The sequence below is a fragment of the Crotalus tigris genome, unplaced genomic scaffold (assembly GCF_016545835.1).
Source record: "Crotalus tigris isolate CLP2741 ecotype Arizona unplaced genomic scaffold, ASM1654583v1 scf7180000019924.707973, whole genome shotgun sequence".
NCBI classification, from domain to species: Eukaryota; Metazoa; Chordata; class Lepidosauria; order Squamata; family Viperidae; genus Crotalus; species Crotalus tigris.
The window spans coordinates 91553-117968 of record NW_024097775.1 but is presented as its reverse complement, the minus strand read 5'-3'; the positions used below and the strand labels follow the sequence as shown (position 1 = coordinate 117968).

Sequence of the window (26416 nt, the reverse complement as noted above, 5' to 3'; positions counted from 1 at the left end):
TGGGGGTCGCCACAAGAGAGCCGACTGCAAGTTCCGCTCCACTATCTGCCGGGCGTGTGGAAAACAAGGACACATTGCAGCTGTGTGCCTGGGCCGTCAGAAGGTACAACCTCAGGAAGAATTGCGCTTGAAAGGTACCAGGGTCCCCAGCCAGAATAGGGTGGGGTTTTGCGCTTCGCAAAGAAGCATTTACAGGACAGGCACACATAAGCCCATTAAGAAAAAGCTGTCACTTAAGGTGAAGCTATAAGGGGTTCCATTAACTATGGAACTGGACACGGGGTCTGCACTTTCGATTATTTCTATGCACACATTTAGGAAGATTTGTTCCGGCAGTGGAACCCAGGCCAAGTTGAGGCCTTCTGACATTGTGCTAACGGATTTTCAAAACTCCAGAGTGTGTGTTAAGGGGGAGGCCACCCTTAACGTACAGTATAAGGATTTTGAGGGTCCACTAGACCTACTAGTAGTAGAGGGTAACGAACGAGTCTCATAGGACTCGAGTGGTTTGAGGCCTTGGGGATACACATCACAGGGCTCAACAGCCTACAAACACTCGAACTACAAGAAGTCTGCAAAGAATTTGCAGACGTTTTCAGCCCCCAGCTGGGCACATTCAAAGGACCCCCTGTGTCATTAAAGTTAGACCCCACTGTCACTCCCATTAGAATTAAAGCAAGAAGGGTCCCTTTTGCTTTAAAGAATAAAATTGACACTGAGTTGGACAAACTGATCCAACAAGGAATTCTAGAACCTGTTGACTCCAGTCCATGGGAGACCCCCATTGTCACACCTCTTACGGCAAATGGGGACATTCGCATCTGTGCTGATTACAAATGCACTCTAAATAAGGCATTGCAGCAACATGCCTATCCTGTTCCTGTGGTCAGTCATATCCTGGCCTCCCTCAAGGGGGGGTGAATTTTTGCAAAGCTTGACTTAGCTCAAGCATATCAACAGCTGCTTGTTGATGATGACGCTGCTATAGCTCAGACTATTGTGACCCACAGAGGGGCTTTCAAGGTAAAGAGACTTCAATTTGGAGTAAATGTCGCTCCTGGGATTTTCCAAAGCGTAATGGAAAACACACTACGGGGTATACCAGGGGTTTGCCCCTATTTTGATGATGTCTTAATTGCAGGAGACCCCACAGACATTCTAGCTGAAAGGCTAAGGACTGTCCTGTTAAGGTTCAGGAAAACAGGACTCAAACTCAAGAAGGACAAATGTAAAATTGGGGTACCTTCTACTGAGTTTCTGGGGTTCAAAATTGATGCTGCTGGAATTCATCCTGCTGAATCCAAACTAAAAGCCATTATGCAAGCCCCTAGGCCACAGTCTAAGGCCGAACTACAGGCTTTTCTGGGCCTTCTGAATTTCTACAATTCCTTTCTTCCACATAAGGCTAGTGTAGCTGAGCCTCTTCACAGGCTATTAGACAAACAGGCAGTATGGCAGTGGTCTCAAACACATGAGGCCAGTTTCAATGAGGTCAAGGCCTTGCTCACTTCTAACAGTGTACTTGCGCACTTCAATGAGTCCCTTCCTGTATGCATCGCTTGTGATGCTTCCCCTTATGGGGTGGGTGCTGAACTGAGCCACCTCAGGGCTGATGGAACTCAGGTTCCTGTTGCATATTACTCCAGGACATTGTCTTCAGCTGAGCGCAACTATGCTCAAATAGACAGGGAGGCCTTAGCTGTTGTTGCTGGAATTAAAAAATTCCATGATTTTTTGTATGGTAGGCATTTCACGGTCTTAGCTGACCATAAGCCTTTGTTGGGACTGTTTACCACACGTAAACAAACTCCCCAAATCATCTCCCCAGGATGCTCAGGTGGTCTATCTTTTTGTCTGCATATGATTTTTCCTTACTTCACAAGCCTGGAAAGGAAATGGGCCATGCTGATGGCCTCAGTAGATTACCCCTGCCAGTAATAGAGGCTGACCCCGCTCTAGCCATCAATATTCTCTCCATTCAAGCCTTGCCCGAGTCCCCCCTGAATGCCAGGGATGTAGCCGCTGAATCAGGCACAGATCACACACTCTCACGGTTCCTTTCTTGGGTTTTGTCTGGATGGCCTGAGCACTGTCCTAGTCCTGAGTTTCAGAGTTTCTGGTCTAAAAGGAACGAGTTGTCCACCTCTCAGGGTTGTCTGCTTTGGGGAAGCAGAGTTGTCATTCCCACCTCAATGAGGACTAGGGTCTTAGCTTCCCTCCACGAGGGTCATCCTGGCATTGTACGAATGAAGGCTCTTGCACGCAGCCACTTGTGGTGGCCAGGTGTAGACAAAGACATAGAAGCTAAGGTGCATGCTTGCCACCGTTGTCAACGCTCACGCCCTGAAATGCCCCAAGCTCCTGTGCATAGATGGGAGGAAACACAGTCTCCATGGTCTAGGGTCACATTGACTATGCTGGGCCCTTTCAGGGTCAATTCTTCTTGGTCCTCGTTGACAGCCATTCAAAATGGCTTGAGGTTGTACCTGTCTCTTCCACCACCACTGCAAAGACTATTCAGGTACTGAGGGGGATTTTTGCTGCACACGGGCTTCCAGACGTCATTGTGTCTGACAACGGCCCTCAATTCACTTCCTCCGAATTCCAAGCTTTCTTGCAGGCTAACATGATTCGTCATGCCACTTCTGCACCTTTCCACCCGTCCACCAACGGTATGGCTGAACGCATGGTTCGCATCACCAAGGACGCCTTGAAGAGGCTCACCTACGGGGACTGGCATCACAGGTTGGCTGACTTCCTCCTTTCTTATCGCACCACACCGTCCACCTCTACAGGGAGGAGCCCAGCTGAACTTCGTTGGGGGCGCAAACTGACTACCAAGCTTGACTGGTTGCATCCGGACAGACTGCCTCCTTCTGTCTCACACCCCAGGGCACCTAGGCTACTACTTGTGGGTGCCCCGGTTTGGACTCGTAATTACGGGCCCGGTCATACATGGGTCCCCGCTTCTATATCCAGGGTCACAGGTCCTCTATCCTACAAGGTATCCCTGGACAATGGTCGTGTCCTGAGTCGGCACATTGACCAACTTCGCCCTAGACGGGACCTTCCCGCTGAGATTCCTGGGTCTTTTCCAAGGGGGGGAGGGGGAGCCCTTTGGGCAAAGGGAGGGGCATGGAATGCTACCCTTTACCAATGAGGGAGCCACAAACGGTCCATCCCAAAATTCCACGAGTGCTCCAAGCAGGAATTCTAGGAGTTTAACCAGTTATCAGGCATTCACGCCTACTCCAGCCAGGGAGTCACCCCGGGGGCATGATCACTTTTCACCCGTATCACCCAGTACTCCAGTCAGAGAGAATACCCGGGAGCATCCCAACAATCCATTCCCTGCAAGAAAGCTGGCACACACTCCTCCTAGTTGGCCTGACTTCAACCCTGTCCCTAGAAGGGGGCAAACACACAGGGAGGTGGTCGAGGAACCAAATCCCGACTACAACACCTCTGACTACACTCAGGGGACAACTGAGTTTTGGGACAGTACTGAAACCCACACAAGACCGGACACAGAACGGGATTCAGGGGATAGACAGCCTCCAGACAGGTCTTGGATGGACCTAGGAGGTTCTACAGAAACGCCCAACAGTGACAGTCACTTAGAAGGGCCAGAGAGCCTACAGCTAGGCGGGACAACCAGGTCATACACTGGAAGAAGCCCTGGCCTGACAAGCCCGGTGGGCAAGCAAGCAGGCCAGGCATTGGAGCACAGTCCTTGGGGATCACCAAGGCATAATGGAAGGAATGGGCACACATCACCCCTCAGTCAGGGAGTACCTGGCAAGCACCCAGAGCTTAGGAGGTCACAGAGAGCAAGGAAATCTCCTAAGTACTTAGAGGATTACATAACACTATTGGCTAAACAGAGCCAGTAGAAGGGTAGAAACACTGAGGCAATGGAAACGGGGGAACTCCGAACATGGAGGGGAGCAGAGCATTGTACTAAGAGTGGGTTGTGTATTATTTGGCATTGGTCGTAGTTTTAGCCCGTGGAAAGGGGTGTTATGTCCTGAGCCTTGCAAGTGGGCTCGGGGCGTTGCAGGAGGTCCCGGGCAGGTGCAAGCTGCCCGGGACCAGACAGGCTATCGCGAGTGCTTGTGCGCATGCACAAGTGCCGGCGTGCGAAAAGTAACATATTGACCCGGGAAAGTCCTATAAAAGGAGGCTGCGAGGTGTGGGCTTTTGCCGCCATATTCCAATGTAAGCTGAACTGAAGAATAAAAGGTTTCCTGAGAACTACAACTGCTTCTCGTGTCTTACCATTTCGCGACGGACTCAACAGTTCCCATCTTCAAAAAAGGGGTAAAAACATGGATCCAGGAAACTACAGACCTATCAGCCTGACCTCAATACCTAGGAAGATCTTGGAAAAGATAATCAAGCAACGAATCAGCGAACACCTAGAGCAGTGTTTCTCAACCTTGACAATTTTCTCAACCTTGACAATTTTAAGGCATGTGGACTTTTAAGGCATGTGGACTTCAACTCCCAGAATTCTGGGAGTTGAAGTCCACATGCCTTAAAATTGTCAAGATTGAGAAACACTGACCTAGAGGCAAACAAAGTCATTATCAAAAGCCAACATGGGTTTGTCAAAAACAGATCATGCCTGACAAATCTTATTGCATTCTTTGATCAGGTGACAAAATTAGTGGACCAGAGGAATGCTGTGGATATAATTTACTTGGACTTCAGTAAGGCATTTGATAAAGTAGATCACAACCTACTACTTGATAAGATAGAAAAATGTGGGTTAGATAGTGTTGAGTCCTTGGCGGAAAGCAGACACGAGAAGCAGTTGAAGTTCTCAGTTTTCTTTATTCTGCGTTCAGCTTACAAGTAGATGGCTTCAGCAGCTCCCAAAACCTCCCAGCTTCTTATATAGACATTTCCCGGGTAAATGCGATTCTTTTCCCGTGCCACCACCCGCGCATGCGCACGGCGCTGGCGACAGCCTGTCTGGTCCCGGGCAGCTTTGCACCTGCCCGGGACTGTCTGCAAACACCCGAGCCGTTTGCAAGGCTCGGGACATAACACCCCTTTCCCCCGGGCTAAAACTATTACCAACATATAATCATTTATTTTATGCAGTGTTCTGCTTCTCAGTGCTCCTATCGTTACCTGGCTTTTGTTTAGCCAGCAATGTTATGTAATCCTCTAAGTATTTAGGAGACTTCTTTGCTCTCTGTGACCTTCTCAGCTCTGGGTTACTAGCATGAGTTCCCTGACTGGAGGGAGATGTGAGCCTGTTCTCCTTATTTTGCCTTGGTGCCTTCCAAGGACTGTGCCCCGCTGCCTGGCCTGCTTGCTCGCCCACCGGGCTCGTCAGGCCAGGGCTTCTGTCACTTTGTGACCTGGTTGACCTGCCTAGCTGTAGACCCTCGGGCCCCTTGAAGTGATAGCCACTGCTGGGCGTCTCTGTTGAACCTCCTAGGTCCGTCCAAGACCTGTCAGGAGGCTGTCCATTCCCTGAACCCCGTTCTGTGTCCGGGCTTGTGTGGGTTTCTGTACTTTCCCAAAACTCAGTTACTCCCTGATTTGGGCTAGAGGTGTTGTAGTCGGGACTTGGTTCCTCGACCACCTCCCTGTATGTTTGACCCCCTGTAGGATTTGGGGTAAGGTCAGGCCAACCTTGGGGATTGTGTGCCAGCTCTCTTGCGGGAAATGATTTGTTGGGATGCCCCTGGGCATCCTCCGTGACTGGAGTGCTGTGTGATATGTGTGGAAAGTGAGTATGCCCCCGGGGTCACTCCCTGGCTGGAGTAGGCGTGGATGCCTGGTAGTTAGGTAGGCTCATAGAATTCTTATTCGGAGCTCTCGCGGAACCCTGGGATGGGCTGTTTGTGGCTCCGTCAGTGGAGATGGGCAGCAGCTCGTGCCCTTCCCTTTGCTCCAAAGGGTCCCCCTCCCCCCCTGGAAAAGACCCAGGAGTCTCATCTGAAAAGTCTCGCCTAGGCGAGTTGGTCGATGTGCCGACGCAGGACACGACCGTTGTCCAGGGCAACCTCGTAGGAGAGAGGACCTGTGACCCTGGAAATAGAAGCGGGGACCCATGTATGACCAGGCCCGTAATTGCGAGCCCAAACCGGGGCACCCACAAGTAGTTGTCTAGGTGCCCTAGGATGTGAGGTAGATGAAGGCAGTCTGTCCGGATGCAACCGGTCAAGTTTAGTAGTAAGTTGACGCCCCCAACGAAGTTCAGCTGGGCTTCTCCCTGTAGAAGTGGACGGTGTGGTGTGATAAGAAAGGAGAAAGTCAGCCAACCTATGATGCCAGTCCCCGTAGGTGAGTCTTTTCAATGTGTCCTTTGTGATGCGCACCATACGTTCAGCCATACCGTTGGTGGACGGGTGGAAGGGTGCAGACGTGGCATGACAAATCATGTTTGCCTGTAAGAAAGCTTGGAATTCGGAGGAAGTGAATTGAGGGCCGTTGTCGGACACAATGACATCTGGCAGCCCGTGTGCAGCAAAAATCCCCCTCAGTACCTGAATAGTCTTTGCAGTGGTGGTGGATGAGACAGGTACAACCTCAAGCCATTTCGAATGGCTGTCAACAAGGACCAAGAAGAACTGGCCCTGAAAGGGTCCAGCGTAGTCAATGTGCACCCTAGACCATGGGGACTGTGTTTCCTCCCATCTATGCACGGGAGCTTGGGGCATCTCTGGGCGAGATCGTTGGCACAGGTGGCATGCATGCACCTTAACGTCAATATCTTTATCTAAACCAGGCCACCACAAGTGGCTGCGTGCAAGGGCCTTCATACGAACAATGCCAGGATGACCCTCGTGGAGGGATTCTAAGATCCTAGTCCTCATTGAGGTGGGAATGACAACTCTGTTTCCCCAAAGCAGACAACCCTGAGAAAGGGACAGCTCGTTCCTTTCGGACCAGAAACTCTGAAACTCAGGACTAGGGCAGTGCTCAGGCCAACCAGACAAAACCCAGGAATGGACACGTGAAAGTGTGTGATCTGTACCTGTTTCAGCGGCAACATCCCTGGCACTAAGAGGGAGCTCGGGCAAGGCTGGATTGATAGAATGTTGACAGCTGGCGCAGGGTCAGCTTCTACTACTGGCAGAGGCAATCTACTGAGGCCATCAGCATGGCCCATTTCTTTTCCAGGCTTGTGGAGTAAAGAAAAATCATATGCAGACAAAAAAATAGACCACCTAAGCATTCTAGAGGAAATGATTTGGGGAGTCTGCTTACGTGTGGTAAACAGTCCCAGCAGAGGCTTATGGTCAGTGAAGACCGTGAAGTGCCTGCCATATAGAAAGTCATGGATTTTTTAATTCCAGCAACAACAGCCAGAGCCTCCCTGTCTATCTGAGCGTAGTTGCGCTCAGCAGAAGACAATGTTCTGGAGTAATATGCAACAGGAACCTGAGTTCCATCAGACCTGAGGTGGCTCAGGACAGCTCCAACCCCGTAAGGGGACGCATCACAAGCGATGCACACAGGAAGGGACTTGTTGAAATGTGCAAGTACACTGTTAGACTTCGTTAAAGCAGGCCTCATGCGTCTGTGACCACCGCCACACTGCTTGCTTGTCTAGTAGCCTGTGAAGAGGCTCAGATACACTAGCTTTATGTGGAAGAAAAGAATTGTAGAAATTCAGGAGGCCCAGGAAGGCCTGAAGTTCGGCCTTGGACTTTGGCCTAGGTGATTCTAAAATAGCAGTTAGTTTGGATTCAGCAGGGTGAATCCCAGCAGCAACAATTTTGAACCCCAGAAATTCAGTAGAAGGCACCCCAATCTTGCATTTGTCTTTTTTGAGCTTGAGGCCTGATTTCCTGAATCTTAACAGAACAGCCCTTAGCCTTTCAGCTAGAATGTCTGTGGGGTCTCCTGCAATTAAGACATCATCAAAATAGGGGCAAACCCCTGGTATACCCCGTAGTGTGTTTTCCATTACGCTTTGGAAAATCCCAGGAGCGACATTTACTCCAAATTGAAGTCTCTTTACCTTGAAAGCCCCTCTGTGGGTCACAATAGTCTGAGCTATAGCAGCGTCATCATCAACAAGCAGCTGTTGATATGCTTGAGCTAAGTCAAGCTTTGCAAAAATTCACCCCCCCTTGAGGGAGGCCAGAATATGACTGACCATAGGAACAGGATAGGCATGTTGCTGCAATGCCTTATTCAGAGTGCATTTGTAGTCAGCACAAATGCGAATGTCCCCATTTGCCTTTAGAGGCGTGACAATGGGGGTCTCCCAAGGACTGGAATCAACAGGTTCTAGGATTCCCTGTTGAATCAGTTTGTCTAACTCAGTGTCAATTTTACTCTTTAAAGCAAAAGGGACCCTTCTTGCTTTAATTCTAATGGGAGTGACAGTGGGGTCTAGCTTTAAGGACACAGGGGGTTCCTTTGAATGTGCCCAGCTGGGGGCTGAAAACATCTGCAAATTCTTTGCAGACTTCCTGTAGGTCGAGTGTTTGCAAGCTGTTGAGTCCTGTGACGTGTATCCCCAGGGCCTCAAACCAATCGAGTCCTATGAGACTCGTTCGTTCACCCCCTACTACCTAGTGGACTAATAAGTCTAGTGGACCTTCAAAACTCTTGTATTGCACGTTAAGGGTGGCCTCCCCCTTAACACACACTCTTGAATTTTGAAAATCTGTTAACACAATGTCAGAAGGCCTTAACTTGGCCTGAGTTCCACTACCGGAACAAATCTTCCTAAATGTATGCAAGGAGATAATTGAAAAGGCAGACCCTGTGTCTAGTTCCATAGATAATGGAACCCCTTGTAGCTTCACCTTGAGTGACAGCTTTTTCTTAATGGGCTTGTGTGTGCCTGTCCTAAGGATGCTTCTTCGCGAAGCGCAAAAACCTACCCTATTCTGGCTGGGGAATCTGGTACCTTTCAGGCGCAGTTCTTCCTGAGGTTGTACCTTTCGTCGGCCCAGACACACAGCTGCAATGTGTCCTTGTTTGCCGCATGCCCGGCAGGTAGCGGAGCGGAACTTGCAGTCGGTTCTCCTGTGGCGAATCTCCACAGCCGATGCACTTGAGCGGAGCTGAAGAGCTTCCCTTCTGTTTTTCTTCCTTCGTGGGGTGGAGACGGTCGACTTCCTCGTCCGGATCCTCCTCGGAGTTTCTTTGGACGCCTTCCTGGTGCACGGATGCAACCTCTGGACTGTTTCTGATCGGCCGCATGTTCTTGACAGCGCCGCCTGCTGCTTCTTCTGCGGTGACTTCCCTTAAGGCATCTTGGTAGGACAATTCTTCTTTAGCGAAAAGTCTCTGTTGTAGATCTCGATGCCTTAACCCGCACACGAATCGGTCCCTCAGTCGTTCTTCGAGGTCTTTGAACTCGCAGTGCTTGGCGGCCTTCCGTAATGCGGCGATGAATTCTTTGGCCGACTCACCGGGCCGTTGATCCCTCTGCTCGAAGGTGTGGCGCCATGCGATGACGGACATCTTGGGGTGGAAGTGCTCCTTCAGTAGCTTCTTCAGATCTGCGTAGCTGACAGACTCTACTGGAACAGGTGCTGCAAGGTTTTCTGCGATGTCGAAGGCGTCTTGACCGCAAACACAAAGCAGGGTGGCAGCCTTCAAGCTCTCTTCCCTCACTTGGTTTGCCTTGAAGTAGTTCTCCACCCTGGCTACGTATGACTCCCACCGCTCTGGATGTGAGACGTCGAATTCCGAAAGCCTTCCAATTTTCGCCATCTTCAGGAGACGGGTCTATCAGCCAGCCTACCCCCGAATGCGCACTGGATTGGCGGGTAGCTGCCGAGTCGACGCCGTTCCACCGCTCAGGACTCACTTGGGTAAGCTTACACTTCTTCCTTTCCAGGCGGTGTAAGGCAATCCCACCTCGTCGCCAGTGTTGAGTCCTTGGCGGAAAGCAGACACGAGAAGCAGTTGAAGTTCTCAGTTTTCTTTATTCTGCGTTCAGCTTACAAGTAGATGGCTTCAGCAGCTCCCAAAACCTCCCAGCTTCTTATATAGACATTTCTCGGGTAAATGCGATACTTTTCCCGCGCCAGCACCCACGCATGCGCACAAGCACTGGCAACAGCCTGTCTGGTCCCGGGCAGCTTGCACCTGCCCGGGACTGCCTGCAAACGCCCGAGCCGTTTGCAAGGCTCGGGACATAACACCTAGCATCACCACCAGATAGGTTCGTAGCTGGCTGACCAGCTGTACTCAGCGTGTGGTCCTCAATGGAACTTTATCTACATGAAGGGAAGTGTGTAGTGGGTTGCCCAGGGCTCTGTTCTGGGCCCGGTGTTCTTCAACATCTTCATCAATGATTTGGATGAGGGAATAAATGGGGAACTCATCAAATTTGCAGAAGACACTAAGCTGGCAGGAATAGCCAATAGTCCAGAAGATGGGCTTAAGATACAGAAGGATATTGACAGACTTGAACATTGGGTGCTATCTAATAAAATGAAATTCAATGGTGAAAAAAGTAAGGTTCTACATTTAGGCAAGAAAAATCAAATGCAAAGATATAATTTAGGAGGTACCTTCCTCAATAGTAGTAACTGTGAGAGGGATCTTGGAGTCCTAGTGGACAATCACTTAAATATGAGCCAGCAGTGTGCTGCAGCTGCCAAAAAAGCCAACACAGCGCTAGGCTGCATTAACAGAGGGATAGAATCAAGATCACGTGAAGTGTTAATACCACTCTACAATGCCTTGGTAAGCCACACTTGGAATACTGCATCCAGGTTTGGTCATCACGATGTAAAAAAAATGTTGAGACTCTAGAAAGAATACAGAGAAGAGCAGCAAAGATGATCATGGGACTGGAGACTAAAACTTATAAGGAATGGTTGCTGGAATTGGGAATGTCTAGTCTAATGAAGTGAAGGATGAGGGGTGACATTATAGCAGTGTTCCAATATATCAGGGTTTGCCACAAAGAAGAGGGAGTCAAGCTATTCTCCAAAGCACTGAAGGCAGGACAAGAAGCAATGGATGGAAACAAGCTGAAGAGAGAAACAACCTAGAACTAAGGAGAAATTTCCTGACAGTTAGAACAATTAATCAGTGGAACAACCTGCCTCCAGAAGCTGTGAATTTGTCTGAAATGATATAAGTTTTCCTGCCTGAGCAGGGGGTTGGACTAGATGACCTCCACGGTCCCTTCCAACTTTATTATTATTGTTGTTATTGTTGTTCTAGTTGTTGTTGTTACCCTTTTCACTAAAAAGCTCACTTGGTAAAATAGATAATGGTGGGTTTTTTTTTAATTTTAATTATTTATATAGGTAGACTTACAACCACAATTGTGCCCAGAATTCACATTGCTAATCAACACAGTTACTAAGTGAATTTTGCCCCATTTTATGACCTTTCTTGCCACAGTTGTTAAGTGATTCACTTCAGTTGTTAAGTTAGTAATATGGTTGTTAAATAAATCTGGCTTCCCCATTGTCTTTGCTTGGCAGAAGTTCACAAAAAGTGATCACATGACCTGGGACACTGCAGTAGTCATAAATACATGCCGGTTGCCAAGCGTCCAAATTTTGATCACATGATCATGAAGACAATGCATTCAGTGCTATTGTAATTTCGAATGGTCACTAAATGAGGACTATCTGTATTGCATTTTTCAGGATGCCAGTTTTTACTATATTTGTATAAGCAAATATAGTAAAAATATAATAAACTTTCTGAATCAAACAATCAAGCTTCTGTGATCTTTTCCCCATGCCTTTGATGGCAATGGTCTTGTGGGACATGAGGAAGGATTCAGCTTGGTTTCCTCTTCCTAGATCAGACTTTTAGTATCCATCATTTTAATGTGTTTATACATTTTCTGCCATAAATTTACTTCATTTTTATTTTGTAACCATTTATGTTTTTATGCTGTTTGAATATAGTGTGTTCATCTATTGTATACCTCTGTAACTCTATTGAGATAATAGAAATATTAAAATAAATAAACTATTTTTTAAATTTTTTCATACTTTAATTACTTATGGCATTTACTTTACTTTGATATCAGTAATGTAAAACACTATTCTTTTTATGTTTACAGAACTGAGAAAATTAATAAAATTCAGATTATCCCTGGAAGTTTAGAAATTGCTGTTGATTGGCTGCCGTTGGAGCATCCAAGTAATAAACTTATTTTATAAAAAGTCTACAATGCATAAACCGTCCAAGAAAAGAATGCAAGAGATTGTTCTTTATAATTTATGTGCTTTAAATTGATTTTGTGGTTGCTGTATTCAAGAGCAGAGTTTAGGCAGGAGATCAAGAGAATATAGATTTTACCTTGTTAATAGTGTGGCAGTTAAAATCATGGTATTATGCATAAAATATATAAAGGGATTTGCTAATGAAAGGTGGTTAGAAAGACTATCCTTTCTACCTCAAAATGTGCTTTGTGAATTATCATATTTTATATTTTGTCATATATTTCTAGGATACTAATTTAAGAAATACTTTTCTAAATTTCTTAAATATAAACTAAAATAGTGGCGTGATTTCCACTGTTAATCAGATTTTTTCCATTTCAACTTTCAATTCCACTTAAATATATGTAATAGAAGCTTTGTGGCTCAAAAAAGCATCATATATTATTGCATTCCTCCACTGGAGAGATGCATGTAATAAACAGAATAAAGAGTCGTGAATTTCAGTGGCCATCTCCTCTCTTATGTAATCATGGTACACCTCCAAAAAGTTAGTCCTAATGGTTATTTGGAACAATGTGGAAATTATACATGTGGCAACAGGGAAAAGAAGAAATTTCTCTTCCTGCTGATCATTGCTTGAAGTAATGGAGTAACTATTGTTGGAAAAGGGTCCCAAAGGATAGACGCTCTGGTCATTGACTTGCCAGATTGCAGTCTTTTTTAAAAAGGCAATATTTTGCATTCTAATGCATTCATAGATTTGCCAAATTGCAGTTTTTTAAAAAAGACAATATTTTAAATAGTGAATGGATTTTTCTTTTGTTTTCTTTCTCCAGATTCTATAACATCATCTTTTATACCAATCAAACCATTCAATAATATCAAGAACCATCAACCAACAGTGGAAGTGGAAGAATTTATTCAAGAATCTACAAAATATTCTCAGGCTTATAAAATATATAAAAACCAAATGTATATCTATCCCAAACATCTGAAATACGATAACCAAAAATGCTTCAACAAGGTATGGCCATCAACGGTACAACAACCAAGCATTCTTTGGCATGTTTACTTAAAAATAGGCTTCATAAGTTCTATAGGCAATTTGGAATACAGGAATACTTATGATCATTTGTTTAATCACCATTCAAAGTTACAATAGCACTGAAAAAAAGTGCTAGGACTTAAGGCCAGTCCTCATACTTACAACCAATGCACCATCCCTACGGTTACATAATCAAAATTTGGATGCTTGACCCCTACCATGTAGTTTATGACAGTTGCAATGTCCCAGGTTATGTGACTGCCATTCGTGTCCTTCCCAGATGGCTTCCAACAAGCAATCTTAATGTATTAAGCCAGATTCACATAACAACTGTGTTATTCACTGCAGTAATTCATTAACAACCATGTCAAAAAAGATTGTTAAATCCGACATGACTTACATAATAACCATCTTGATTAGCAATGGAAATTCTAGCCCAATTGTGGTCATTAGATGAGAAGTCTCTGTATAATATTGGAGTGGTTTATCCTCTGGGTTATCCTAGCAAGAGAACAGTAAGTAGGCAAAAGGAATAGTGGATGCTTTTTCTGATTCATTTGTTAATTGTTCTTTATTGAAGAGCATCATATTGTCTTTGAAATCTCAATCACCGCTAAATGTTTATATGGTTGGTTTTATTGCTTGTACATGAATTACTATTCCTGGTGGACATTTTTCTCTTTTTGCTTTCCTCACATTAACCTTTCATGCCTATTTCAATATTAAAACTGAATGGCAATAGAGTAGGTACTATAATGTAATGGAATATGTACTGGTGATTCATATTTTCAGAAAAATAGGTTTCACTGAAAACCTGGGACTTGTTTCAAAGCCATCCACATGAAAATTAAACAGAATTGCAGTTGTGCAATTTCTATTTTCTGTTTTTTCTTGTTCTGTTCTTCCATTTTTTCCTGTTCATGTTTATATGCATATACATGCACATGTTACTTTTAAGTTTACAGGCTTCAATCTATTTTCATATATGCTACATTCTTAAACATATTTACTTTTCAAATAATACAGCTGACCTGAAGTTTCAAGAAGTTAAATCTTTCCATTTTCCACTCTGAATTTATTTCACTTAAGGGCTTTACTCTCAGTTGGCAATATTGTGACAGTTCTGGAAAAGACTGTATGTTTCACAGAACTTCTAAGCGGAAAACTAGTGATCTGTATTTATATTTGTATTACAGGCACGGAATATAACAGTGTGCATTGAATTTAAAAACTCAGATGAAGAAGAAGCCAAGCCAGTGAAGGTAAGTTAAGATGAATTCCAGCTGCAGCATAATGTGGTGGAGCAGATTTCCTTGTATACCATGTAATGAAGTGATTGTGATCTACACTTTTACAAAATCATTAGCCTAATAATTTTTTCCCAACATTTCTATAACAGTGGTTTATAACAGCTATCAATGCAGGGCTTGTCTGGCAAATGCCAGTTCTACTGTATGGTCACTGACAAGATTTTATGCAACATGATGAAATGGAAAATTCTTGATAAATCTCAATGTTCTTTCATAACTGAGGTAAACATGTTGATGAAGATGAATGATCAACAGGAGAAATGCCGAATTCAGGCATTCTGCATACCATGTGTGAATGCACTGATCATTGTCATTAGCTTCTCAGTTTCAGAGAACTGCAGTATATAAGCTCATCAAAGATTTTTTGTGTTCCTACCATTTTTTTTCTTTTGGTGGGGTGGGTAGATGGAGGCAATTGCTAGAAACTGCTAAGTAAAGATATTAGTAATAGTTATTTAACAAGTAAATTTAAGAAATAAAGTAATTTTACTAGTTTGATTCTTGTCATTTTGACTTCTGATGTAGTTCTATTCTCCTCTTTGTCTATTAAAAAAAATACCATGTATACCGGTTTTTCACATTCTGTGTACAATCATGTAATCTTACACAATGGCCTGGAAAAAAAATCTCCCCTCCAGTTTTTTTTTTTTAATGCTCCAAAATCTTTTGAGTTTGCTTATCAGATCTTTTTTGGCATTCTCCATTTGAAATCTCATGAGATTTCAGACATTTTTAATTTTTTTATATGTTTTTGGCCCAAAGGTTCCGTGATGCTATGAGGCTGAAAATGTCTTCTAAGATATGACTTCAGAATCAGTTATTTCTAGTAAAGTCCACAAAACTTAAAGCAATGTCTCTTTAAACAGTGTATCTATGGGAAGCCTGGTGGACCATTATTTATCTCAGCAGCTTATACAGCTGTGCTACATCATTCACAAAACCCTGATTTCTACGATGAGGTCAGTTTTCTCTTTCTGTAATTTTATACATACTGTTATAATAGACAGGTATATCAAAGATACTTTTGAAAAAATAGGTTGTTAAGGACTTTAGTGAATTATTTGTAAGTGAGGACAACCATTCACCTCCATAATATCTCTTAAAAACTATTCTCAGAGCAGAATAACTCAACACCCTGAACCATAAGACAGCAAGGTCTTCAGTTGCTTTCAAAAATCCATCATGGTAGTGTCATCACCTTTGGGAGAAAGATATTCTATAGGGCAAGTGCTATGAAAGAAGACATGCTTCCTGTGTTCCATCAGATGGCATTACATGATAGAAGGGATTCAGACCATGCAAAATCTGTTGACAGGGAAGGACTTTAGTAAGACACAGATAATCACAGCTAATCACAGAAATAATATGTCTGAATGCTACAAAGAGTATTTATTTGTTTGTATTTTATAAATAATTCAAGGTATCAAAAATATCCAACACAACTTCGTCCTCCATTTTCTCAGAACAACAATCCTGTGAGTGGATTGGGCCGAGAGAGAGTTACTGGCCCAAAGTCACCCAGTTGCCTTTCATGACTCAGGCGTAACTTGAACTCACAGCCTCCAGCTTTCTATCCTGGTGCCTTAACCATCAGACAAACTGACTCTTGTATATAGTAGAAGAGTGTAAATGTGACACATTTCCTCAAATTTTCAAACTGGTTTTTAGATAAAATGATATAACATGGGCATGCTGGGGCAAATTGCAGCTTCCATGTTGAATATTTTGCAATTATACAGAGAGGATGGACTAGGGAACAAGCAACCATGAACAGAATCATACAATCCCAGGACTGGTTGAGTTCAATGATTTCATGTAAATGTTAAATAGGAGTGGGAAGAAGATAGAGTGCTAAGTAAACCTGAAAGCCAGGTGCCTAGGATTTGATCTTTTCCTCCACATACTGGAGTGAATGGACCACCTTGGAAGAAGGAAAAGAAGCATTGCAACACCATGCCTTTGTATTCCTATACCCCTAAATCAGAAGGATATATTTAATATTATCAAAAGCTGCTACTAGATTAAAGTCGTCAAGAATACCATCACCATTTTGAAGTCTCAATACTATTTCTAGGCCTGCATCTAGAGTCCAAATAGTCAATATCTTCTGGATCTCTCTGAAAATGTAGGCTGAACACCTTCTCCAGAACCTTTCTCTAAAAGAAAAGATTGAAAACCAGACAAAAAATATCCAGATATAGGATGATTTCTTGAACAAGGTTTGGATTACTAGTTTCTTACGGCTGATGGGATCACATGCTTGCTCAAGGAACAACTGCCCATTGCCTGTGCTCACCATACTTCACCTCCTAGGCAAGATTATGAGCCTAGTATATAGGTAACTGAGCTTACAATTCTGAGGATTGTCCATTTACTCAAGACCAAGAGGCTCAAATCTTCCCAGATATTCTAGCAGGTTATACTACAGATTATACCAAAGGCGCTGCAGAGCCATAGTCCAAATACAAGTAACTTTATTTACCACATGCTTTGAATACTTCTCACAGTGATATTTGGGGATTTATTTCCCCAAGAGGATCTGAGCCACCCTAAACAGATCTACCAGCTAATTATTTGCAGATGTGTTAGGAGCTGAACAATGTTTATGTTTTGTCACTATTTTCACATGAGGTAGTCCTTAATAAAGGCTCTTAGATGTGTTTGGTAGGACAAGTGCTGTTTTCTGAAGTAGTGTTCTAGAGACTTTGAGTCACAGGATCCACAGGCAGAGGAGTTATAACTACCATTCTCTGTCAATTCTAAGTAGAGAACAAGATCTCTCACACTATGTATCAGAGACTTGAGAACAATCCCAAACTCCATTTGAAACCTCCAGGCTCCATAAGGCACATGGGATGGGCTGATCAAACAGATCCTGTCTTCCTCTAGTGGAGAGCAATTACAGAGAGTGATCCCCATAGGCAGCTGACGTTGCTATTGCCTAAAGACAAAAACTTTATGAAGTTGTGATCCCTGCTATGTATAAGGACCTCAGTGACTTAGGTCAAGTCCATGGCTTCCTTATAAAGGCCATGAACTCCAAAGCCACTTGTCTTCATACCCAATGACAGCAGGTCTAGATATTACATAGCATTAAGTTTACTTCAGAACAGCAATCCCATTTGATATCAAGAGCTCAGTTTAATATACAGGATCTTACTTACTGCAGAGCAGTGACTCTGAAAGCCACCAGAGTCTCTTATTTGACTACAGATACTTCACTAAGCCTGGTGCTTTTCTTGAAGCCCAAGTAAACACATTACTTATGGGATCATGACTGGTGCCTTCCTTGAAGCCCAAGTAAGCATATTACATAGGAAGGAGGTTCCCCTTCCCTATCCCTCCTATGCCAAACTAATCTTGGTAATATATTATCCTTGGCAATCCTGATATATTATCTGTAATGAATTCCTTTTGATCTTCTTGGCCTTTAAGAGCACCTATAGAATAATAATAGTTCAAGATCAGAATTAGGACCTCCTATCTTCTCTTTGCTTTTATTCAGTTAACACTTAAGATGGATGTAATGTTTTACGTTTCAGATAAAAATTGAGCTGCCAACAAAACTTCATAAGAAACATCATATTCTGTTTTCATTTTATCATGTTACCTGTGACATAAATGCAAAAGCTAATACCAAAAAGAAAGAGGCCCTGGAAACCTCAGGTACCTATACTGGATTTTTTTCTCAAATACTCACTGTCTGTATTATTGTTATATACTTTCTCTCCTTGATCTAGGTCAAGCAGTTGAGATATTCTCTTTCTGTTAACTGTTATTTCTTTATATTTAAATACATCAAAATGTTTTAGTGTTAACATCTGTTTTCAATACAGTGGGATATGCTTGGCTGCCTTTGCTGAAAGATGATCAACTAATCTCTCGAGAACATAGCATACCAGTGGCAACCATTCTACCTCCCTCTTATTTAAATCTTCAGGATCCTGCAGTTGGGAAGGTGTTGTGTTTTACTTACTTCTTCTTTGTTTTATTCCTTGTAAAGCAATCTTGTGCTTTAATGTTAATGACATTAAGTGTCATGAGTAAAATTATTCTGAAGCTCTGTCACATACATAGCATGTTAGCCATAGGATTTTGTGCTTCTCTGAATCCTTGCTTATTTGAGTTCTTTGATTGGAATTGAGCAAAAAATATTTCTGACAATAAATAAATAAATGCATTGATACATGCATCTCTTCTTATAAATAGACTGTTCTGAGTGTTTATAATGTTATATGAAAATATCTTCCCTTTACATGCAGTTTAGATTACTTGATTTTTCTTTCATATTTTTCAATGATTATTATTTTATTTTATTTTAAGAATTTATATGGCCGTTCACTCACTTTCGACGACTCCGGGCAGCTTACAAAAAATAAAAAAACAATATAAAAAGAGTAAAAATAATAACCCTCCACCCCTGGCGACAATAAGCAATCCAACAAGGCACTTGACAATCTCCGACCACAGTGGGTCTCAATCTTTGGGTCGGGACCCCATTTGGGGTCAAATGACCATTTCACGGGGGTCGCCAAACAACGCAGTCTGCCATTTCCTTAGCTGTGCTACTCCCTTTTATTCTATTGGCTTTTGAAAGCCAATAGAATAGACTCTCTTGAATAGAGTCTAATTCTATTGGCTTTCAAAAGCCAATAGGAATTGTCCAGGCTGTCTCTGTCCTGCTGAGCCCGCCAAAAGTCCCATTCTGCAAACGGTGCTGCACCAGTTGAGTAGTCTTCGACTTACGACCGGTTGGGGGTCGCGGCATTAAAAAGGTTGAGAACCACTGTCCTACCAAGTCTGGGTTCCCCAATGGCAATAACTGGCATTGTGAAGACACCTATTTTTATTGAGCTTTTATTTATAACCGATACATCTCTGTAACTTCATGATGGACTGTTATTTGTTATCAATATCTGCAAATAAATACATGATTTCAGTTTGAATGAATTAGGCACATATGCACCATCAAATCTACTTTGCATACAATGTAATGGAATCTATTTTTTGAAGATTTTTAGAAATTGGAGCAGGTCTGAAATGCCCAGGGAATTATTATTTGTAGTGCATTGAGCAATTTGACTTTTTAGTTAGAATTGGGGTAGGAAAAATTTGTATGATTATCCACATATCTCCATTGTTTATTCCCATACTGCAAAAGCATTTGATTTCATGATATGTTTCTTGACTGTGATTTGTTGGAAGAAAAATAGGTTTCTCACTTGAACAGAATTTTTGAAAACTCTAGCTATTAAGGATGGCCTTACACAAAATGTGAAATTCTTCCCAATAAATAAAATATATTCTGCTATATACAGAGAGAGACAGAGACAGAGAGAGACAGAGACAGAGACAGAGAAACAACTAATGCAATCTATAAATGATGATGCTAATGAGGATACTGTGTTAGTGCTGAAATATTTTTAGTATTCTAAGCATAGAATAGGTTCATAAGCTAGAAGAAGAACTCATTTCCACTTTTTTCTTTTTTCACAGCAGAGTGGAAGTGATATTAAGTGGGTAGATGGAGGAAAGCCACTCTTCAAAGTGTCACTGTTTACTGTGTCCACTGTTTACACTCAGGTAAAGCATTGTCTATGTTAAAGAGAAAAAGTAGAAGTGAAAGAAATGCAAACTAAAAAAAAAAAAAGTTAACGTCTGTGTGTGAGAGCCATGCAGAATTTTTTATTTGGATTCCAAAGAAATAAAATATTTTGGCTTCTACTTTTAACCATTCTGAAATAGGAAATCATAATCAACGTATAGAAAGTTTTAGGACAGATTATCCTTAAATAGTCAAAACAACATACTGACAGCAAATCTGGCATATTTGATATTTTCAGCAAAAAGCAGTCATATTTAGAATTTCAATAAAATAATAAACAATCCATGGCTATATTTTTGGAGCCATATATTAGAATTCCAACAAAAGACAAAATTATCAGTTGTCAGAGCTTCCAATCTAACTTCTCAATTTTCATAAAATTTGTTTTTTTTAACAAACAGGATTCAGTAATCCTGCAAAGAATTGAAGACTTCTGAATAGATGGATTAGCCTAAAGGTCAATAACCTTCGTTATATGCCCTTGTACAATTTCATGTAATGGCACAGCTGCCCTATTTATTTATTTTAAAAAAACCCTACCATTATTTTAATAATAATTACAAATATATGATATTATCTAGGTTCAGGAAGTATTGACTTTCACAACTTTCAGAATTTGGTGTTCTTAAACTTCATTTGATAGCAATCAGTTTTGCAAGATTTGGAAATCTTGCAAGATTTTGATCATGTTTTTAGAAAATAAATATGTACAATGGCATATTTCTAAGGGGATCTCCTTATTATTTCAGGCCTCAGATCAGTATTTAACATAACTCAATGAAACACAAGCATAAACACTCTATTTAGACAAACTGCAGAGTGTTGTTCTATAGATCATCATTATTCTTATTGTACAGATTTTGATATAATACCACATTGGATTCTTAAATATTGACTGATTGATGGAAAAGAGAATGGAAAATTAAGCTTAGATTGTATCAAAAGTTGAAATATGTATTTTAAGGAATTATTGAGAAATGTCTCTTAAGGGACTGATTTTGTTTTTAATATCTGCTTATTATTATTATTTTTTAGAACTGCATGCCACTTGTGTTGATACTACACTATTTTTTTATATTCATTTGCTATAGGATCCATATCTGAACAGATTTTTTCTACAGTGCCAGAAAAGAAAAAGAGATTTCTCACAGCCACCTACCTCAAGTTTTATCATCTCCTGTAAGGTAAGTTAAATTATGTAGGTATCGATTGTGCTAATGAATGAGTATTGTATATTTTAATTCTCCTTAATTGTGTGCATTTGTTAGTATAATGCTAAATTATACATTGCTGAAGAGTGCAGAGTAGCTGAAAAGAAAACTGTCTGAACATAAAAATAAACATTAACCTAAAACCCAGCATGTAAAAATTATTTACTAACTTCTATATATCTATGTTCATTATTGATAATATGGATTTTTCAAATAGAAAATCTCATTTCTCATTACAGAGTATGGCATAGATCACCAGAAAAATGTTTATTATAAAAACAACCAGCACCATTTGGGTTGCATATTTTTTCATTTTTGTTACTTATTAATAAGGATTTTTTTTCTTCTTGTCATGACTGAGCATTGTTTTTTCTTCGATCATGAACTCTGCATCCATATTATTCTACACAATAATGTGTACGGTAATTTTACCATTACTTATCTAATCATGATTTGAAAGATACAACCAATGCCATTGTAGCTTAAGATAAGGGTGCATACTGAAGAGATCTTCTTGATTCCTTTTTCTATGTTTTAATTTACCAGGGTATGCAAAAAGTTCGGACCTGCAAATCATAGAACTAGACCCAAACCATTATGTTACATTCTTTGGTTTCTCAAAGCAAATAAATAACTGATGGTAGTTGACCCTTCTTAGATGGTCAATTTATCATACGCTGCCGGCTCAAATAGGTATTGTTCCAAGTAATCTCTTGGAAATTAGGTTTCCTAGGATAGCTGTAAACAATTTTCAATCAGTATAATAAATTGAAATAGAAGCAGGCCCCAAAAGCATTTTTTTTGCTCTCCCATAATCACCCAGATATTAACATTATCTTTGTAAATATACTTTACAGAACATAAGATTTTGATGTATAGCAAACTAAGAGAACGATCCAATACAACTTGTTGACATTATTTGCATATTTAACAGAAGGTCAATTCTTAAGAGAGCAAATCATTTAGTGACAAAAGACATATTCCTGAAAGTAACCAAGACTCAACCAATAACAGCTTTGAATGCTATTGTCTACCATTTGAATGTTGCCTAGAAAGAAATTAGCAACCTAAAAAGCCAAGGATATTATGATTGCATAAATAAGTGCCACTAGGATTCTTCCAAGGCCATTTCAGACTGCTCCAATTCCTAAAAATGCTCAAAAAATAGATTCCATTAGTTTAAATCAACAAAGACATTGGTCATGGCTACTTTGCTGACCCAAAACAAACTACAATAATTATATTTGAAGTCTAAATCTGGAAAAGTTAAAGCGGTATGATCAAACCAAGGGCAAACCCAGCTCTCTTATCCATGTTGTACATTCTAACTATTCTAACTCTGTAACTGTCTCCATGTTCTTATTTAAAATGAAGGTTGAATTATATGTAACGTGGGCTTAACTGCTTTTAGTTTGAAATATATTTGAAGTCTCCACCAAGTCCGACTTTATTCACAATTAACACTTCTATGTAATTTTTATGACAACAAAATGGAAATGGTTTGTCATTTCCTTTATTTTCTTCTAAAATATCCCCAGCTAGTCTAATACCCTGGAATTTCCTGGTGGTCTCTTAGTCCAGGATCACTACCTCCAGCCTACTTAGCTTTACCAAGACTTTGCGTAGGCTAGCTCAATGCTGCCACCTGGGTTCCTCTGATTTAAAAGAGTATATAACATTTATGGAAATGTACAACATTATTCTCTGTTTCATGCTTGATTTCTTAATCAGAATTTACTTAAAATTGAGAAGATCCATGTCATTGTGAATTTTCTTCCTGTGATTCTGAACCAGCTGTTCTGGGTTCTTATACAAAACAAAGAGGATGAGGTAACAAGTGCTGTGACCAGGTATTTGTTGTTGTACTTTCTTTTTGTTCTCATTTAGTTTGCCTTATGAAGCAGTTATTGAAATCTGTTAAATTGTAATCAAACCATCTTAAGTGTTTGTTTCAAAGAGTACATTCAAAAGTTTGGGTGATATTCCTAGGCTTGTATAATGATTTCAATCACATAAAAAAGTTCATGCATAGGAAAAGATTTGGTCAGAATGTGACAAGAGATTTTAAGCAGGTCTGCCATATAACAGACCTCTTCAGCATTCATTTAGTTAAGTTTCAGAATATTCCAACTAATCAAGTTTTAAGTTCAGAGAGATGGCAAGTTTGTTTTTAAAAAGGCCAAATATTTTTAAAATGGATTTTGAAGCTTGAAATGGGTTCTGTATATTAAGATTATGGACTTCTCTTTTGTCTTCAGTAACTTCAAGATTAAGAAAAGTTAACCCTAGAATTTTATGGAAATCTGTTTGAAACAGCAGAGTAGCCTTTATGTGAGTGTGTTTATGGGACTTTAAGTCAGTCTTTGCTCCTGGCATCTCCCTGGGCAAATCTATGCAGTTTTCTTGGAAGTATTGTTTAGAACTGGTTTATTGATTCTAGAAGTGAGGGAGAATGACTGGGACAAAGAAACCCAGCAAGCTGCTGTGCCTAAATCAGGATTAGAACTCCTAATTCAGATCTCCCACTCCTACACTAGAACTTTAACCATTAGATTACTCTGCTTAGAGCAGTGGTTCTCAACCTTTTTAATGCCGCGACCCCAACCGGTCGTAAGTCGAGGACTACTCAACCAGTCGTAAGTCGAGGACTACTCAACTGGTGCAGCACCGTTTGTAGAATGGGACTTTTGGCGGGCTCAGCAGGGCAGAGACAGCCTGGACAATTCCTATTGGCTTTTGAAAGCCAATAGAATTAGACTCTATTCAAGAGAGTCTATTCTATTGGCTTTCAAAAGCCAATAGAATAAAAGGGCGTAGCACAGCTAAGGAAAAGGGGAAAAAATGGCAGACTGCGTTGTTTGGCGACCCCCGTGAAATGGTCGTTCGACCCCAAATGAGGTCCTGACCCACAGGTTGAGAACCACTGCCTTAGAGAATAAAGTACACTGCATAATTCAACACCCAAGAGGAAAGGCAAATGCCTAGAACCCAAGCCTCTTACACATCATTTGGAAACATTCTGTGCATTTAGACTGTAAAATAGGGCCACTTTTTAAAATAATAATAATAACAACAACTAATTTAAATAGACTTGCTTACATTTAGTTGTATTATTTGTTAAATGAAACTGCCATCTTTTTTATCTGCTCAATCAATACAGGGTCTTTACTGATATTGTGGCCAAGTTCCATGAAGAAAAATTAGATCACTATATTCAATCATATATAAAGGTAAGAATATTTAACCTGTTCTGACATCTTTATAAAATTTCAGATTTATTCCAGGGTTAATTTTAATGCCATCTTGGCAAAGCATTATGTGTTAACTGCCACCCATGGTAATTTATCAGCTGATTCTCTTACAAGAGTTTACATGAAACAGTAAGATTGCTAGTGAACATCAGCAGTAGTTTGTAATAAAGAGAGCATTGTTGGGAATTTTTCTGTGTGCTTTCAAATAGCTTGTGCATAATATTTTTTAGCTTTTTATTATTTTCTCAAGAACTTTTTTATTGTCTAAATTGCAGTGGTTTTGTACCTGTTCATGGTATGTGGAACATTTTTAATCTTCCAGCATGACATTTTGCACATATTTGTGAATTGGCACTGCTTGTTCTGTTTTTTTCAATTCAGTTTTCACTCTAAATGCTTCATTGTACTGAATGAATGTGTGATAAAATTAGTTATAAATACTTTAAAATATATATCTTGTATGCAATACCAGTAAAAATGCCCTTTGGACTAGTCCTCAGAAGCTACTAAAATATTTTGCATACTTTGCACAGTGAAAGAAACAAAGCAAATTTGTTGATTTTAAGGAGGGAAAAACCTAAAGCAGATTAAGACAATGTCTTTGTTTTGCCAGATCAGATTAAAAAATAAAGCTCATCAATATTTTTAAGTTAATTTGTTATCATTGGATATGACTTTAAAAGGGAAAAGGACGAAGTTATTGATATCCATAATTTCAGAATTGCATTTAATTACAATACATTTAAAATAATTTTAATAATTTTTGAGATTATTTCAATTTATACAAACTCAAATATTTGCTCACCCTTTTTGATGTCAAAATACTAATGCAACCATTTTTATACTTCAAACTCTGATCCTGAATAACTTCCAATTTTTAAAGCAGATTTTGCATTTGTATAAGGGGACTGGAGTTATGATAGGAATGGGGATTTCCACTGTCATATATACAGCTGGGTATTCAAATAGAATTTGTAATGGATGGGATACATTGAATTTCTCTCTTTATGATTAAAAGAGTACATTTAATTGTGCTTGTAACATTCTGTATGCTCTGGCTTACCAATAATTACAAACAGATATGACAAAAGGCAATAATTTTGAACTATGGAATGGCAGATTCTATTTAAATAGTGACACTTAGCAGAGAATAAAAATAAGATTAATGATGAAAATTAAATATATGAATATTTTCTGTTTTGGTATTTTTTTATCAAAAGTATACATAGTACTTTGGTTTCTACTTACAAAAGAGAAAAACAGGTTTCAATTGTTGCCTGAAAAATGGAATTTTAGATCTATTTGTGTAGAACCCAGTCAAGTAAGATATTTCCATATATAATCTCTTATACATAATTATAGTAACTTAACTACTCAGGTACTGTCGAGCCTCTTCTACACTTATTCAAACTATAAATAAATTTGCTTAACAGAGAAAATATTATGGAGAATTGAGGAATAATATCAATAATGACATGAATGAATCAGAGATGCATGTACATGGCTCCAGATACATTGCTCAATTAATTTCTGCTTTGTTACTTTAAGTGAACGTGTGAAATGCCTTCATTTAAATACACTGTTTCAGAAGATGTTGCTAGATATTCTAGCTGTACTATATAACCTGTCTGATCCCTGCAATTCATCATCTGATAATGCTCCATTTTAGCCATAAGCATATGTGTGTCACTTTACAATTTAAAACACGTAAGAATGATAGCAGCTTTATAATAATATGATTTGGAGAATTATTTTTGAGTGCTGGTTACTGTGAAATTTACTGACTGTCCAACACATCATTTTTCCACTAGTGTTTTATTGTATGGTTTTTGCTAGAATCTTTGTACCAAAATAGCAAAAAATGAG

General features: G+C 40.6%; 1 protein-coding gene across 15 annotated transcripts in view; it reads left to right on the top strand.

Moving 5' to 3' along the window:
- DOCK10 (dedicator of cytokinesis 10) overlaps positions 1-26416 on the top strand; it is a 192298-nt gene that overhangs the window by 123018 nt on the left and 42864 nt on the right. For 14 of the 15 annotated variants that reach the window (XM_039364894.1, XM_039364900.1, XM_039364901.1 and 11 more), the window contains exons 16-25: positions 12026-12105; positions 12965-13152; positions 14370-14435; positions 15350-15442; positions 18026-18149; positions 18320-18441; positions 19980-20066; positions 21180-21272; positions 23031-23149; positions 24460-24529. In XM_039364894.1, coding sequence (XP_039220828.1) covers positions 12026-12105; positions 12965-13152; positions 14370-14435; positions 15350-15442; positions 18026-18149; positions 18320-18441; positions 19980-20066; positions 21180-21272; positions 23031-23149; positions 24460-24529 — 1042 coding nt within the window. The remainder of the gene's footprint in view (positions 1-12025; positions 12106-12964; positions 13153-14369; positions 14436-15349; positions 15443-18025; positions 18150-18319; positions 18442-19979; positions 20067-21179; positions 21273-23030; positions 23150-24459; positions 24530-26416) is intronic. The other variant, XM_039364888.1, reaches the window with a different exon arrangement.